This window comes from Cygnus olor, chromosome 5, assembly GCF_009769625.2.
Source record: "Cygnus olor isolate bCygOlo1 chromosome 5, bCygOlo1.pri.v2, whole genome shotgun sequence".
NCBI classification, from domain to species: Eukaryota; Metazoa; Chordata; class Aves; order Anseriformes; family Anatidae; genus Cygnus; species Cygnus olor.
Genome location: NC_049173.1, coordinates 44,691,746 through 44,708,525, shown reverse-complemented (window position 1 = coordinate 44,708,525; position 16,780 = coordinate 44,691,746). Strand labels below are relative to the sequence as shown.

Here is a 16,780-nt window from a genome sequence, read left to right as displayed (position 1 = left end):
AAACCTATTTGCGTTTCCTTTCATGCAGTTATTTAAAATACCAGAAGACAGCATGAAAGAAAGAATAAAACTCCATGGCTATCTGAAAAAAAGTATAAAAATCTGACGTTAAAAATATTTGCAATTCAAAAATAGATCAAGTAAAATTTACCTTTAAAAAAAAAAAAACCTCAGATGACTTCCATAAAATATCTTCAAAAATTTACTGTAGATACTAACAATGTACCACCTCTATAAACGAAAGCTAGCTCAGAAACAGAGAAAAACATCGTAAATCATTGTTAAACTAAAAGGAAAGATCAGATGCCTTGCAACTGTGATTTGCATCAAAGTAAGAGATATTCAACCAGGGGCAAACAGACACTTACACAAAGAGCAATGACAGAATACAGATATACCTACAATCAAAGCATATGCTACATGCAACTCGTATGGTTGCATTGGTTAGGGTTGTGGGTTTTTTTGATCATTTCTCCTCAGAAAAGACAAAAGAAGGCTGCCATACCTACTCACTTTGTGATTTCTGTTAATTTAAGAAGACACCTTTATCTCACAAATCACAGTCCTTTTCCATACCAACACCATGAAAAAATTTAAAAAAGAAAACAAATAATTGTTTTCTTTTTTAAATTACGTGAAATTCTTTTTTTTTCTCTTCGTTTTCACTGCTTAACTGGAACTTGCTGGTTTTGTACATTATTAAATGTTAAGCAGGATCCAGTTCAGCTAAGCAGCTCCACATCAGAGCAGATCTCCACGCTGCAGCCCATGGAGGAGCCCCCGGTGGAGCAAGTGGATGTGGCCTGGAGGAGGCTGCGGCCCATGGAAAGCCCCCGCAGGAGCAGGCCCCGGGCCGGAGCTGCAGCCCGTGGAGAGGAGCCCAAGCAGGAGCAGGGGGTCTGGGGGGGAGCTGCCGCCTGTGGGGGACCCGTGCTGGAGCAGTTTGCTCCTGGGGGACAGATGGACCCCGTGGTACAGAGCCATGTTGGAGCAGTTCTTGAAGAGCTGCTGCCTGTGGGAAGCCCACAGAGGAACAGCTTGTGAAGGACGGCATCCCACGGGAGGGACCCCACACTGGAGCATAGGAAGACAGTGACCGTGAAGGAGTGGTGGTGACAAAGCATCATGGACTGACCGCAGCCCCCACTCCCCTTTCCCCAGCACCACTCGGAAGGAAGACATAGAAGAGGGTTGGTGGGGGTGCTTTCAGTTTCCTTTTAGTTTCTCACTGCCCTAGCCTACTACTGTTAGGCAACAAATTACATTTATCTCCCTATGCTGAGCCTGTTTTGCCCATGATGGCAATTGGTGAGTGATCTCCTTGTCCTTATCTCAACCCTTGAGCCCCTTTTCATCGTATTTTCTCTTCCTTTGAGAGTGAATAAGAGCATGGCGTGGTGGAGTTTATTTGGCCATCAGTGTTAAGCTACCAGTGGCACACACACTGCTATCGCCTACAGTTGTGTATAACCCAAGATCTCTCATCTGTGTGGCACTGACATATAATTGAATAAATAGTGTTTGGCTTACCCATTCGGTGTGTAGCGTTCAATAAAATGTTTCAGAATTTAAAAATGCCAACTTTCTTCAAGTCGGTAGTATCCTTCTACTCTTTTCTCCTCAATTTACACATCCGAATAGAGAAAATACTGCTATGACTTTTAAAGCTCAATCAGTAAAGACGGAAATAAGCTTTTTGTTTTCATTTAAACCTATCTATCAATACAGTGCTGTCAAAAAAATTATTAATTACAATTCTTTGAAAATACATATTTGAAGTAACAGAAACTCCTTCGGTAAATATTTCAGCCATTATCTGCAAAAGACATTCAGGAGATAATTAAGATCCACATATTGCTGAAAGATAGGGCCATTAGGAAAAATTACTTAATTTGTGGAATAAGGCAACAAAAAGAAGGTAGAATCTGTGCACTGTGTTAGTTTTAAATCTAAAAGGCGATGAAAGTAATTCCCTGTATGGCTAGCAATGACAACACTCCTGCTTTTATGGAACTTGACAAAACACATAAAATAGCATATATATTGTTTTCACTTTGCTCATCTTGACTAATCGTCTTTCCTGATTTTCAGTAACAGCCTTCTAAAAGCTTATTATTGTAAGCTTATTATAATAATACGCTTTATGTGGGGGGAAATAGGGGGGAAAAAATGCAAAAAACAAAACTGTTACTTCCCAAAGATGGGAAATTTAAGTGCACTGAAATAAAACAAAACCATTTACATCTATTTATGCAGTTCAGTCCAAATGTCATCATTGTAATTATTAAGAGACTGTGTAATTATTTGTCTCAGTCCACTTCCCACTGGACAGGTGTGTACTTCTATTGGTTTTCACCATTATGGCATCTTGATGTCCAGAGAAGAGCGTGATATGACAAAGTTTAGAAAATGAAATGACAATTCCATTATTAACCTGGAGCCAGTTCTGTCAACTGGGACAGAGTGTCAGCCTCTAGAGCTGTCAAGCTGTCACATTTTACTAATGCTAACTTCACTTTAATGTTAATAAAGAAAGGGTGACAGGCAGCCTAACATAGTTAACAGTCTCCACAATTTAGCTTCTCTAAGAAGAAGTGCTTGTGCTAACAGGGTGCCAGGACACTCTCTCCAAGAGGCAAGCACTTTCTCCCACCCATGCAGTTTCTGCTATCCAGACAGCCTTTGGACCTGTGGGTCAGAATCAACTTTCTAATGAGAGAATGAAGAGCCTCTCTCCTAATGTCCAGGGAGGCTCATTCTCTAGCTCCTATTCACTGGATTCATGGCTCCTTTATCTGAACAAAAGAATGTACACACTTACATTTCTCAATTTAGCAAATAGGTAATGCAAACAAATCACAGACCTTTTTCATCATAATATCATTAGTTTACACAAAATATAAGACATTTTGATACTAAACATCACAACGTCATCTGAACACTCCTACATTTTAAATGCTGAAAGATGTGTAAGGAAGCTTCAAACTTTCCCATGCATACTGAAGACATGATAAAGCCTGCTTCTGGGTATCTTGGATGCAAAAGGTGAAAAAATAGAAGTAAAAAAGTAGAACTAAAGAAGAAGTAAGTAGCAACAGACCACAAACAAAGCCTTTTTCTCCTGACTGACCCAGGATTTTTATTTGCAAAGTAGACTGGTATCTAAAGAAAGGCGCAGTGGGGGAAGAAAAATATATATCCCGTTTCCAAGCTGTCATATAATTTCTCATCTGCTAGTTTGCTGAAGAATGACTGCAAACATGAGAAAAGTTACAGGTGATTAATGAATAATATGTTAAATAAGACATCTCCTAGTAAGGGTAGCTATGAATAATAAAAAAAACAGTCACAGTAGTAACCTTGGTCGTCATCTTTTAAAGAACGAAAAGTACATGCACAAAACTGTCACTTCGATCAAGTTGTGTGAGGCTGATATTCTGTTAATGATCAGAATTAAATGACAGATTTTGTTGCGTTGCTTTTATCCATTGCATATTGCTCTAGTCTTTTCATGACTCAATGAAATTATGGTAGCTGTGATGCAGGAGAAAAAATTACTCTAAAAACCAATACCCTTCCACACATCCTAACAGTCCCTCTCATTGTCAGATGTTGCAATGCTACAGTTTTTCATGTCACATTTGAGCAGCCCTCCCCAAACAAAATATGTTTGCCAGTGCTCTTTCTCAGATTCACAGAAAAATTTGTAGGGTGATCGGCAAAAAATATTAATGCAGGTTCTGTAAATTTATTTAGAGACAAAATAAAACTTTTCTGCACTGTCTACCCCTAGGAAGCCACAGGTAAATAATGAAAACATAATGCAAATACTATATCTCACATATGCATGCATGCAAATCAAAGTACAACTTTCATGCAAACTAGATAATGCACTTCCAAATGTACTTAACTGGGATATATACATGCTGTCTCTGAGGAAATAAAGAAATTATGCTACTAACACCATGACCATCCAAGGCATCCTCAAAGGAAAAACTAAAGAACAAGAAAAATGGAGCAGAAACAGAATGGCAGAACACCAACTACTTTCTGTAATAAATACATAAAGACACCACGCAGCTTAGAAATGTGAATTGCAAATGACAATGAAGCCCATTAAAAAAAAAACAGGAGAATTCTGTAGGCTGTTCCAAGGACACCATCATTGATATTTGTGACACTGGTTTCTGTACCCTTGAAAGGAACAAGGCTGAAGAAAATAAAGGTACGCTAAACAAGGCTAAGGACAGTTGAATAGACAGCAACCAATTAACAAGAGTGAAAGAAGAAAGCACAGTTAAAGTTGTAATACACAAAAACAAGCCCTTCCAATGAGAATGAAACATACAACAGACAGCAGAGGAAATGCTCTATAAATTGCTGAAATTTGTTGAGTCAGAAAGAACACAGGGAATTATAAATCTTAATCACTCCTCGTCTGTTACATTTGTTGTCTTCAAAAGCACAAAACACTTGTTTTTACAGCCAGTTTTGACCTTAACTAACATGCTCTACTACACCAACTAACGTGGAAGGCAAATGTAAAGTGATGGTATCATTCCTAATTTTATGAAGTTAGGATTGATGAAGTAATAAACTGAACTGAGCAACTATAGTACTGATGAAGTAATTTCAGAATTCAATTCAAAACGCTGTCTTCAGCCCATGCTTATACAAAAAATGCCATAGTCAAGAGTTTAAGAGTTAAAAGAGACATGGGAAAGGAATTTATCCCCTGTTAGGGCATATGAAGAGAATCTGTATTGATTGTTGGTGATTTTCTTTCCTTTAAATCAATGTCTTATCTACTTTGACTTGCCTCAAAATATGATTCAACACGTGTGAAATCCACATGTTTCTGACAATCATATATAACTGAAATTTAGGTGTACTGTAGTGAGCAGCAATTATCAACACTTACCATACTTTAAAGGAACCCATAATACATACCTCTTGAATTTCATAATTTTTCTACCTTTATGTATTAGGTTTAATGTGAAATTCTGCTGTACCAAAAACTTCCATACCACTGTCACACTATACCTCATTGCTTCATGACCTGGTAACAACAGATCGTCCTGCTCGGCTACTCACATACGCTACCTACACTTAATACCAGTGCCAGCAGTTGGACTCTATGATCCTTGTGGGTCCCTTACAATTTGGGATATTCTATGATTCTTTAAGAAAATAGGTATGAATCATGGTTTTCTTTTTATTATATGTTTGAGGTTACAGATAAGCAAAGGCACTAAAAGACTCGTACTTCTTATGGGAAAAAAAATCATTAAATCTGCCTTTATTTTTTTTAAACCTTCCACCACTCAGCACAATCACAGACAGCGGAATGAACCCTCTGTGGTTATTAACAATTCTGAGTCAAAAGCATTGCCAATGAATTAGCATGTGCCCTAATATTTGGGCTTTATATGAATGTCAGAAGATTTATGTTTTTCTAAACTTGACATCATGTAAGTTTATGAGATGCTACTGCACAGCTTTAACCCTAAATTTAACTTTTTCATACATTTTGTCTTGTAGATATATGGGTAACTGTCTTCATCATGTAAGATTGCCCCTTACAAGGTAAAGATACTAGGTGCTGCCTGATTTTAAAATGACTCACTTCATTCCTGTAGTGTTCACTATGCTGTAACAGCACTGATTTGCTGTGAAACCAGGGCCTATGTTCCAAAATCTGTTAGCTCTAGCGCGTTTACTCATGGGCACACCTGCAACGCCCACCGATCTTTCTACTTATGTGTGTAGCTAACCCTTTTTATCCTACCATGCCAACTTGTAGAGAGATACAATCCTTTATTTGTTACTTGGCAGCCTGGTAAAAGCTTTACATTCAAGTGAAATAGTTCTACAAATTTAAGGTTTGGTGCCTCAACTTCAGTGAGTTACTACCACTAAAGCACAGACAACAGAGTACCAGAGAGCGCCATGTGAGCTGCCTGCACATGTGAGCCAGTCTGCACTCCGGAAAAAAATGAGAGCAGTGAAAGGTGCACAGAAGGTATTCTTTTTGTATCAACATATTTATCTGATATCACAAAGAAGCAGAGCAAACAGTCCCATTGATTATTTAATAAATACGTTTGGAAAAGGTCTCTGGAGGTCATCTACTGGCAGCACTAGAGACCGCAAGACATGGCTTCCTCTAGTGGACTTCAGGGACTTTCCAAGGATGGAGATCCCACAGACTCTTTGGATAAGAAGTTCCAGCGCTGCGGTACCCTCCCGATAAAGATCTGCAGCAATTTTTGAGTTAGTGCTGGAACCATAAGGATTGCTTTGTCTCTTTACCACTAAGTTCCTAATATTCATTACACTGCCTGTTGACAATTGCTTCCATTGAAGTATGTCTGACAGGTAAAACCATTACAATCTATTAGATCTCACGAGATCCTAAGCATCCGTTCAGAAGCAGTATTTTTAACTCCTGCTTAAGCCAATGGGATTAGACGGCAACCTACATACCTCAAGACTGATTTGTCAACGTTTAAATCCCCTATAAAAAAATCAAATTCACAACACAAGAGAAAAAAGAATGCATTAGTGCAGTACAGCACTGCATGGTTTAACCGAATAAATGCCGTGCACTAACAGCATTGTCAGCTAATAATTAGAAAGCAACCATGAAGACCACCTATTTTATTGTATTAGCATTAATATGTAGTAGGTAGAGACAAAGAAAGTACTGTCTACTGTTAGCCTTAACAGTTTTTGGCATAGCTGCCTTTCCTTCCAGAATACTGATATACTTGACTTCTCGATGTTTTTGAAACTTCTCTTAAAAGAAAGCAACACAATCTTAATGCAGACAAGTTAAAAATCACTGACAGCATTTTTGACCACTACACTACTGACAGAGTAGTTACTCAGTGTGTAGACAAAAGAAAAGAATTGTCTAGGAAGACAACTGAAAGAATTTTTGACTGGCATTGTTAAAAAAGACTTTTCTAAACTAACTTCAAATTTCAGAAACAATCAAATACACGTACCTGCAACTGGAATATTCTGTGACACTGACAGCTGTACATCTCCAGTCCCAGGCGGCATATCTATTACTAAATAGTCCAGCTGACCCCAGTCAACCTAGAAGAAAACAATAAAAATGTATTTTGGACATTTGAAGTGTTTTTACTTAAGGCACTTTACAGGAAACAAGGACTGAAATAAAAACACAGTACGTAGAACAGGTAAACCAAGGACATCTTGAAAGAATGATACTCGGAGACCCTTTTAGCCAGACTACCAGTAAAGATCAAAACATTTCTTAGAAAACATTCAATCTTTCCTGATCACTCAAAACTATGCACATACCTTTCTGAACATAATCCTTATAGAACTCTTCACCTCCCTCCCCACTGCCCCCCAAAAAGGAAATTATCAACAACTTAAGCCTTTTACTGCACAATTGCTTAATCACAGTTTAGAAGCAGGTGTTACATAAAACTCGAGTAAAATGCTGCTTGTTGTGTAACAAATACTGCTTCGGAACTGTTTCCATCAATTTTAGACCAATTTTCCTTGCTACTTATCAATTCTTTGAAACCTATATATAATCTCTTTAGTAATCCTTTTCTGGTTTGTTGTTGCCAAGTTATTCATGCATGGAGAACTACTGGTACTGACTTGTTATCAGGAAAAATAGCTGTTGGAAAAAACAGATTTGTTAAATGAAAATCACTGGGCATGATTATGCAGACCTACAGTGTACATAAGACATCATGGAATAAAACAAGTTTACCAGTTGCTAGGCATCAAATGAGAGTGACCATTAAAGATACTAGGCTCAAATCTGGAAATTCTGTAATTATTTGTTCTTGGCCAGGCACAGACTTCCAGGTGAGCTAAACTACTCTTCCTGGAGCACCATGTACTGCAACGCAGGCTCTCCATGAGCTTCTCTGCTGGAGGCTGTCGAGTGGTACAGCTTTCCTATCACAGGGAAAGGAAATAGTACTACTCCATGTAACATTCAGTCAAGCTATAATTTGCCTAAACATTTCCCAGTGGTTTAACTAAGCTTTGGGAGACTCTTGATTCGACTCTGACATGGTGCAGGCGTATACCAGTGTATTTTTTCTAGGCAGCAATAACGATATGAGGTCTTCTGCCTCTGCAGTACAGGAGCTTTAGAAATCACAACCATTAAAAATAGTGACAATGCAAAAATATCTCCCCACACATTTCTCTCCACACAGACAACGTGATTCTATGTTTCTGATTCAGACTACAGATGTAGTCTCTGAGCTGCTCTCAAAAGGAAAACGCCAAGCAAGAATGAAATTTCACCTTCTCTTTTATCTTACTCTTTCCCTCAGTGTCACTGGAACAGCAAAAACAATCAACTTCTTTTTTGCTTGTCCCCAGTTATTGTTCTGGAGTGTTAGACTTTGTCAAGGGAATGTTCATTCATTTTCATTTGGTCCTTGTACAGATGACAATGTGCTGGGGAAGCACGAGTGATGTTAAATCCAGACCACTAACCAATGTAGCACTCCAGGGAGAAAAGCAATGGTTCAGGGCAGACTGATGAAAATGGAAGATTTCAGAGCAGTTACAGGAAGACGACAATGGGGAAGGTTATTTACAAATTCTAACTTAAGACATCTAAATTAGGGACTCTGAATTGATCTCGGGCACACCTCCCTTTCCTCTTTTCCTATACAAAGGCTGCAGGAGCACTGAATGGTACCTAAGACAGTCTAGCTAAACAGAAAACGCTACTTACGTTAACCACAGCAAAAATTACACTTCACTTTTTTACATTATCAATCTCTCTTTTATAATATCAATATTTTGTCAATGAAACAACATACGCCAAACAGATTTCTTAAATAATTAGCATTCATAATCATATTGAGACTATATAACCCCGGAGGAAAATCTCACTTATGTGCAAAAATGTACATACCGAAACTTAAGCATGGAATAGAGAAGCCAGTTTGTCCTTAAAAAAAATTACATTTTTCATAACTAATCTTGCCTAATTACAAAACAAGATAAGTGCCAATGCTTGCAGATGCCTCCTCTTCCAGTGAAAATTAACTCTGCTCACTTAAAGGTGTGAAATTTAAATTTCTGTGTTAAATTCCTTAACTAAAAATTAACCATTACAAAGGTGACAAATTGAAAGGCAAATGATATAGATGCTACAAAGTAGCAATAGTTTACAACAGGAGTAAAGACAAATTCCTTAAAGATGTGTAACTAAAGACATCTACATACGTGGAAATCTAAATATGCAGCAAGAAATCTTTCATAATAATCACAACCATTTTGGAACACTAAGGTACAGCGGATTTTACGCTATAAAAAGGATAACAAAATGCATTTCTTTTCCCCTGTGTTTCTACGAAGCATGATCCTGACACCTTTTGTTAAATCCAATTTACAAGTCCAGTAACCACGTTCTCCTTCCTTAAACGCTTCTACACAAACTACGAATCAAACAGTTTTTTTCCCTCTGCCTTGAAGCAAGACACAATCCTAAAATATATCGATGAGCAGTATGCCACTTCTATCATTCTGACCGAGTTTGCAGCTACTTAGTCTGCACAAACCAGTTATGGTTGTTGAAAAACTTGGCATACTGAGTAGTTTCCAGGCCTGTACTTCATGAGCTTAACTTGAAGCAGCACCACCACCTCACAGAGTATTGCAAAATAATCCAAAACCCATTCTTACTAGGCGTGACTGGAACCAAGAGTAAATATACTCTTTTTCCCATAGTAAAAAGCTTTCTAGTTTCAGCTTTCTAGTTTCATACGTAGTTGCTCGTCCTGACCATGTATTAGCTCTTCTTGTAGAACAAAGTATCCTTATGGGACCATGCCGTGGCATTTCTTTTTCACTTTTCCAGATTTCAGGTTCTTCAATCACTAGCCTCCTTCATCAAGTTCCATGTGAAGCTTCTACCTGGCACACATCACAGTTCCCCAAACAAAACACCCGAGCCCATGCCACTACTGCTCAGATGCTCACGGAGAATAACTCCAAGGTCAGCGGTCAACTCCTGTTCAACGCACTAGAGCTGCAGGGCAGCACACAGCGGTTACTGCTCTTCTAAGCAGAGATGCTGCCTTGTTAAAAATGTCTCCGTGTGGAGCCTTCCAAGTAAAAGAACACTTTCATGAAAAGCTTACCAGTAGAAAAATGCACAAAACAACTGCTGCTTGGTAAGTTACTTCCAAATTTTACCAAGTATGGAAGAGGACTACAGAAATCTGAAGGTACCAGAGCTTTCTGCCTCAAGCTTCCTTAAGTAAGTGACCCCCTAACAAACAAGAATATTCTGGATTGTCCTACGAGTAATGATTTGTGTTAAAGTTAGAAAACTCTGAAAACAGAAGTTAATCAGGGAATCTTAAGCACACAGTGAACCTCATGGTACATCTCATTGCTAGGCAACAGAAAAAATACTCTGTTAACACGTAGTGCAATTAAATTATAACACTTTATTTAATTTATGGCACTGAAACCACCTTATTTTATGTATTTTCTTCAAATTCATGGACTGAAAAATTTAAGACTTCATCAAATAAATAGAGTACCATTGTAAAACATAGAAGGTACACCAACACAGCAGTAGTGGAAAGGATGTTTTGCTGCTGTGCATAGTAGCAGAAAGACAGGCTCTTCTCACATTGGTTCAAAAACACAACAAGGAAGACATCTAGGTGTGCAAGTGTTAAATATACTTGAGAATTATTTTCCACACACCTGTGAGTTGTGCCAGCACAACTGTTCGAAGTCAGATTGCAAACTGGATTGGAAAACTGCTCCTCATTAAAAATAACATTTTTTTAATCCTCATAATTTTATTCTTTTTTTCCTCTCTATTTCTAATCTAGGGTAAGAACGGATCTAAAACCTCTGAGACTCAAAGTTGCACCACAAGGACATCGCTATAACTGTTACAAAGAACTGAGCTAGTGCTTTTGCCCAGGAGTGAACAGGGGCCCGTAACCACATGGACCTGCTCAGACTCAGGTTGGAGAGCTCTGCACCTCACCACATTTCACTCTGTAGACTCCTACTCGCTGCAAAATAGAACAGAATTAGAGGATGATGAACACTGTGGAGGTCAGTTGCTCCTTCATTATCCTCCCACAGCAGTACACAACCAGTACAACAGGCTTTTATTTAACACATCATTGAATATAATTTGGAAGGTATAACTATTTGTTATAGAACTGCACGCATTATTTAATGAGGGGAAAAAATTCAGGTGTTACTAAATATCAGCAGAGGAGGGAAAAAAAAGGGGAAGAGACATTTTTAATTAACTTAAAATTGGAACATATAATCAGAGAAGTAGCTTTCTGAAATCTACTATTGCCATTCTTTCAACATTATTAAAATGGGATGTATAATCAGGCTGTGATATAAAACACTCATTTGAATGCAAATCCTGTTTATACGCAACAATTTACCAAATCAGGACCACTAGTCGTCATGTTCTCAATCAGTTCTAAGAAGTGTGCCTGTATGCAAATGCCACTGCATACAAGTAAATGAGCTCAGATTAACAGCACATTAGAGGAGTTCCCTTTGCAAGCACTAAACTGACGGCAGTTACAAAAGCCTGCCTCGCAGCATCTGTAATCTGTCACCACCTCTGCATGTGCTGAAGTGTTAATATCTTTGCCTCCCTAATATATACAGTGCGTAAAACATTTCAAACCATAGAAATATAATTGCACTTTGCTTAAGTATAGCATTCATCTTTTTTTAAAAAGATTTAACTTGACATTTATTGTTAAGCAATGTAATTAAGTGCCATGTGCTTCTGTGTATTTTCCCTTGCTCAGAAATACCATGAATGCTTCTACGTAAATTACTTTAATCAATCATTCTGTTTATGTGACAATTCAGAATCAAAATACTAGATATGCATTTTAAGTAAGGGCTCCAAATAGCAAATTAAACCTGTGGTAGAGCATGGAGGAAAAAAAAGATGGCATTTCTGTTGCGGAATGAAGCCTGAGAATCCTCTGTGCATGCGGTAGAAGTGACAGAACATTAGCACAGAAGAGGGATTGCTACTTGTGGTTCTGAAGTAATCCTGGTGTTTGGTAAATAACAGAAGATATTATTTATTTGTTCTCACTAAGCGGAATACATGCAGAGTTTCAATCAAGCAGCACTGCAGGTGCAGACTTGGCAGCAGCCAGCCAAGCTCTGAACACCAGTATCAGAAAAGTGTAAGAGCTATGTCACAGACAGCTTAAGGGCTATTCCTGCCTGACACCCCCCCCAACTACTGTGTTGGGCATGTATGTGATTTAGGACAGGCAAACAGCTGAACAAAATAAAGGTAAAATATTTTGTTGCAAACATAGTATGCATACGCATACAACTGTTCACATGCATAAAAATCTCTTAGTACAAGATGAAGCAAACATTAAAAATTAATTCCTTGAAAATTTACTTGAAGATGCTGATTAAACATGTATAGACAGTGGAAATTAGAAGAACTGGCTTCATGATAAAAGAAAGCAGATTTTTAAGGAATAGTAAGTATAATGAAACTTATGATATTTTAATTAATATTTATTCTCAAAAATATGTGATAAACTAAAGAAAGGAGACATTTCCCAGGCATAGAACAGAAGATGCTTATCCCCTACAGAAACTCTCTCCCAATAGTGAAATAACGGCTTACACCATAGCAGGATATTCCATAGTGCTTAATACAACTTGACACTTTCTGAACAAAGAATATTGCCCCTTTGACTTGTCCTGTGACACTTAACCAATCTTGAAGACTCACAATCGAGCACTGCAAACACCAGATGCACTGCAATAGTTCAGATACCCTCTAAGGTACTTCTGAGCAGCCTGTTTTGCCAGAGTACACAGGAAAATTGAGGTGAAGCATCTGAACAGTTTACTCCTAACATTTCCATAAAGTGAAGGAGATTGTCCTATTCTTTCCAAATACAGACTAAGAGTAACTTTAAGTACCTAGGAAGGAAATCAAGAGTCCTGTTCAATTCAACCACTGAAACAAAAACTTGCCTCCTCCCCCCAGTGGCTTTCAATAATATAGAAATCTGAAGGCAAAAGAAAAATATGATGCAGTAGCCTGAAGTTTCTGTCCTATATAGCCTACAAAACTAAGCAACTCCCAAAAGACAAGTATGAAGTAGCTATTCTGCAGAGGGCACTCCAGGAGACTGAGGATAGGCACCTGACACTAGGCTCCTCCTCGACTTGAGGAAACCCTGCCAGTGCCATGTCAGCCTCAGTGGCATGAGAGAGGGCACAGAGATGTGGAGCAGCTTGACACGTCCTCAAGAGTCTGGGGATGGTTACTGGGGACAAGTGAAAAGGAATGGCTCTATGCATCCCCAGAATGATTAATGGAGACGGAATCAACACTATCACATCTTAAAAAACCTCCCACTAGATTTGAGTTATTGTTGCGAAAGAGCCTTTGTGAGCTGAGACTCCTATTTCCCAGGGAAACACTTGTTCCCTAAAAGGAGACAGTTTGAGAAACAAACTCTATTATGCGCTCAGTCTTGAGATTGATAATTCATCTGCTGCTCTCTGTCCTTGACCCACAGTCTGTACTACATGATTTGCAGAAAATTTTCTTCAGAAATATACCATCTTTTCTTCCTGTTCTATGACACACAATTGTCTGTAGTTCAGCTTCTCAACAGCAATGTCTGGAAAAGAAACATGGAACAAGACACGTTTCAATTCATATGCCTTTTAGCAATGAGGTTGAACAAAAAAATAAAGTCACATAAACCTAAACAAACCAGAATAAACTGGGCTAGCATCACGCCATCTAATTCAATTAACAACCAGGTTGATGCAAATGCTTTAAGGCTATCACCTAAGCTACAAAGTCTCTTTGAGCTCTCCTTACTAGTACACAGGGACACAGCATCATTTAGCTATCAGTCCCAAAGTCAACAAAACATTTTTAAGGCAGTGTTATCAGGATTCCAGTTAAGCTCATACAATTTATAATGCTGTCTGGTTCAGATATTCCCTACAATAACAACAGATGGAAATACTACTAGCGCTGGTAACAACTACCGAAAGGGAGAAACTTATTAAACCCATCCTCTATATATACTCTCGCCAATATTACTCTAATGATATTAAAAGCTGATGTATAGTCTAAGGCCAAGTGCTTAAGCTGTACAACAGAAAGTAATGTTCCTAATTCTCTCTACAAGTCATTTAACTTCCTTAAACTTCAATTCATATCCTGGTACAATAAGAAAATTCATGAATTCCTTACTGGGGTACTAACAGACTAATACAGGCACCATTTTGTGCCCATCATTGAGACACTGACTTTAAATTAGTACTTAAACATTAAATTTAACAAGTCAGAAAATTCTGTTTCTTAAGTACATTAATGCATTTAATTTAATTAAAACCACAACAGTACAGAAGCCTTCTTCAGAGGCAAGTCTTAGACCTTTAGGAAAAGGATAACAGAAGAAAATAACATGACAAATATTGTTCAAATCATTTAAAATGCTGCTGAAGAAAACCCTCCAATACTACCATAAACAGTGCAACATAAAAACTGGAATAGAATCAATTAGATGTAGACCACTGAACTGAGGCCAGAGACAGTAAGTCTCAATACAGGACTCGTTTTCCTGTCTGGTGACATGTTATTCAATCTCAGAGTAAGTAGCCTTAAAGTGAAACAATTTTCCAATAATAAAATGTTATATACATGTATTTTACCATAACCTGTTTTCCACCAACATTGATAAAACCCCATTGTCCAAACCTGATGTACTTAAAATTCTGATGCATATCCTCCACGGTCACTGAATTCAAAATAGTCAACCCTTGCTAACGAAACCAGCATTGGAGAGTCCGCTTGAATTACCTGGAGCAGAATAGTCAATATATCCAACAAGAAACAAGATGTCACAACAAAGCTGCATAATATATAATATCCTTCACTTCCACAGCAAGACTCCAGAGGATGAGAGACAGTGAAAGAAGAGTGCGAGTGAGAGCACATGCAAGAGGAAGCAGAACAGATCGCTGATTCACTGGAACTCTTGACCAGGGACTGATCTGTAGACTCTGAAGCTGATACAAGTTTTCTGTTAAAAGAAGTGGCTTTAGGTTGGCTACAAAGGAACACGAACAACTATATATGGATTGTTCTTACAGACAGCGAAACACAGAAAGCGCATTGAAAATACAGACAGGATGTAAAAACAAAAATCAATTTAAGAATTACACACTTTTGCAACTGCACACACAACATTCCCACAATTAAAGATGTGCTGAATGTCTTACTGTTAGAGTAGCAAAAGCATTTACTATGGATTAGACAACAAATATATGAAAGCATTGCATAAAGATTGCCAAAATAATTGCTATGCTTGCAGAACCAAGCTTTTGCATTCACCAGTACCCTCAGTTCTAAATCTGCAACAATAAATTAAAAGTGTTACTTGTATTCTAAAGCTAATTAAACTACTTTGCTGAAGGTGCTGAAACCATGAATTTTAGGGACATTCAGTGATTACCGCCACAAACAGGACAGGCTTCATATTTTCATTTTTATCCTGGCATTTGGCTACAATTCTTACTTCATCATTGATACACAAAGAATACTGTTTATACCTAGCAAAAAACATACTTTAAATGGGCACCCACTAACTACAGTGAAAGAAGTGTACATGAAAGGCATCATTCTGCTAATAACAACATATTTTTCTTTTAAAAGACACTGTTGATAGACTAAAACAGTGTAAAAGCAGAACCATCTACTGCAGCTTCATAAACAGTACAGAGGAGCACTGGGGTTTTTTGGTCAGGAAAAAAAAAGGCATTAATCTCTGGTGCCTTTAGCACAATTATTTCATATTTGCATCATTTAGCATGTGAGAAATAGTCAGCAAATAGTAGAAATAGTACTAGCAATAGTACAAAAACTGCTGCCATTCTTGGGTATCCACAGCTATTTTCTGGGAGCAGAAGAGATATGGGAGGATGTTGTGAGTGAAGGGATCAGTCTCTCAGTTTTCAATGGTCACAATGCAAGTCAGTTCATTTAAAAAAAAAATGTGTAATTTAAAATATTAATTCGATATCAGTATAGTTTTTTTTAAGACCTGTGTATATAGTTACATTGATATTTCATTTGCTAAGTGAAATTGAGTGAGTAACACTGAACAATGTAATAATGTTGCCATGATGGGGAGGACAGTCCACTTTAGTTTTGAACAGAAATATGAAAAATGCCTAAAAATGAAAAAAACATGCCTAAGAAGCAGCTTTGGCGAGCTCCACATACACATTCAGAAGCAACCCTAAAACCTCTCCTAAAGATTTAGACTGCTCAAGAAGCGAATGCAGCTCCAGCTGAAGGAAGCACAGCAGCGGACAGACTGACTCCTTCCTCTTTCACACCCGCATGCATCTCCTCAATTTGTGTGCGTGTGTGGTGTGTTATTTACTGCCAGGTGTCAGGAGGCTCTTCACTTGACTTGGCACAACAAAGTCCAAACTGACAAAGCAGCTTGTTAATAATCAAAATATAATTTGGCAATCACCACTAAAAATTTATTGCTGTCCTCAGGGAAAGCATCGCTTGCTAGTAGAAAATATCAATATCTATCCTCCAAGTATTTTAGCTGAAATTTGAACTGCAGCCCTAGGAAAGAAAGGTTGTAAAAGGAGTGTGGAATTTTGATTGTGTCATTTTTGATAATTATGACAGTAGTCTCTGTACTTTAGAATTCCTTTACCTTTGCTATCA

The 16,780-nt window shown here is 38.0% G+C and overlaps 1 protein-coding gene across 13 annotated transcripts in view; it reads right to left on the bottom strand.

Annotated features, from left to right (window-relative positions):
* Positions 1–16,780, bottom strand: part of NUBPL (nucleotide binding protein like) — a 103,994-nt gene that overhangs the window by 31,155 nt on the left and 56,059 nt on the right. For all 13 annotated transcript variants that reach the window (XM_040560334.1, XM_040560330.1, XM_040560338.1 and 10 more), the window contains one exon: positions 7,011–7,104. In XM_040560334.1, coding sequence (XP_040416268.1) covers positions 7,011–7,104 — 94 coding nt within the window. The remainder of the gene's footprint in view (positions 1–7,010; positions 7,105–16,780) is intronic.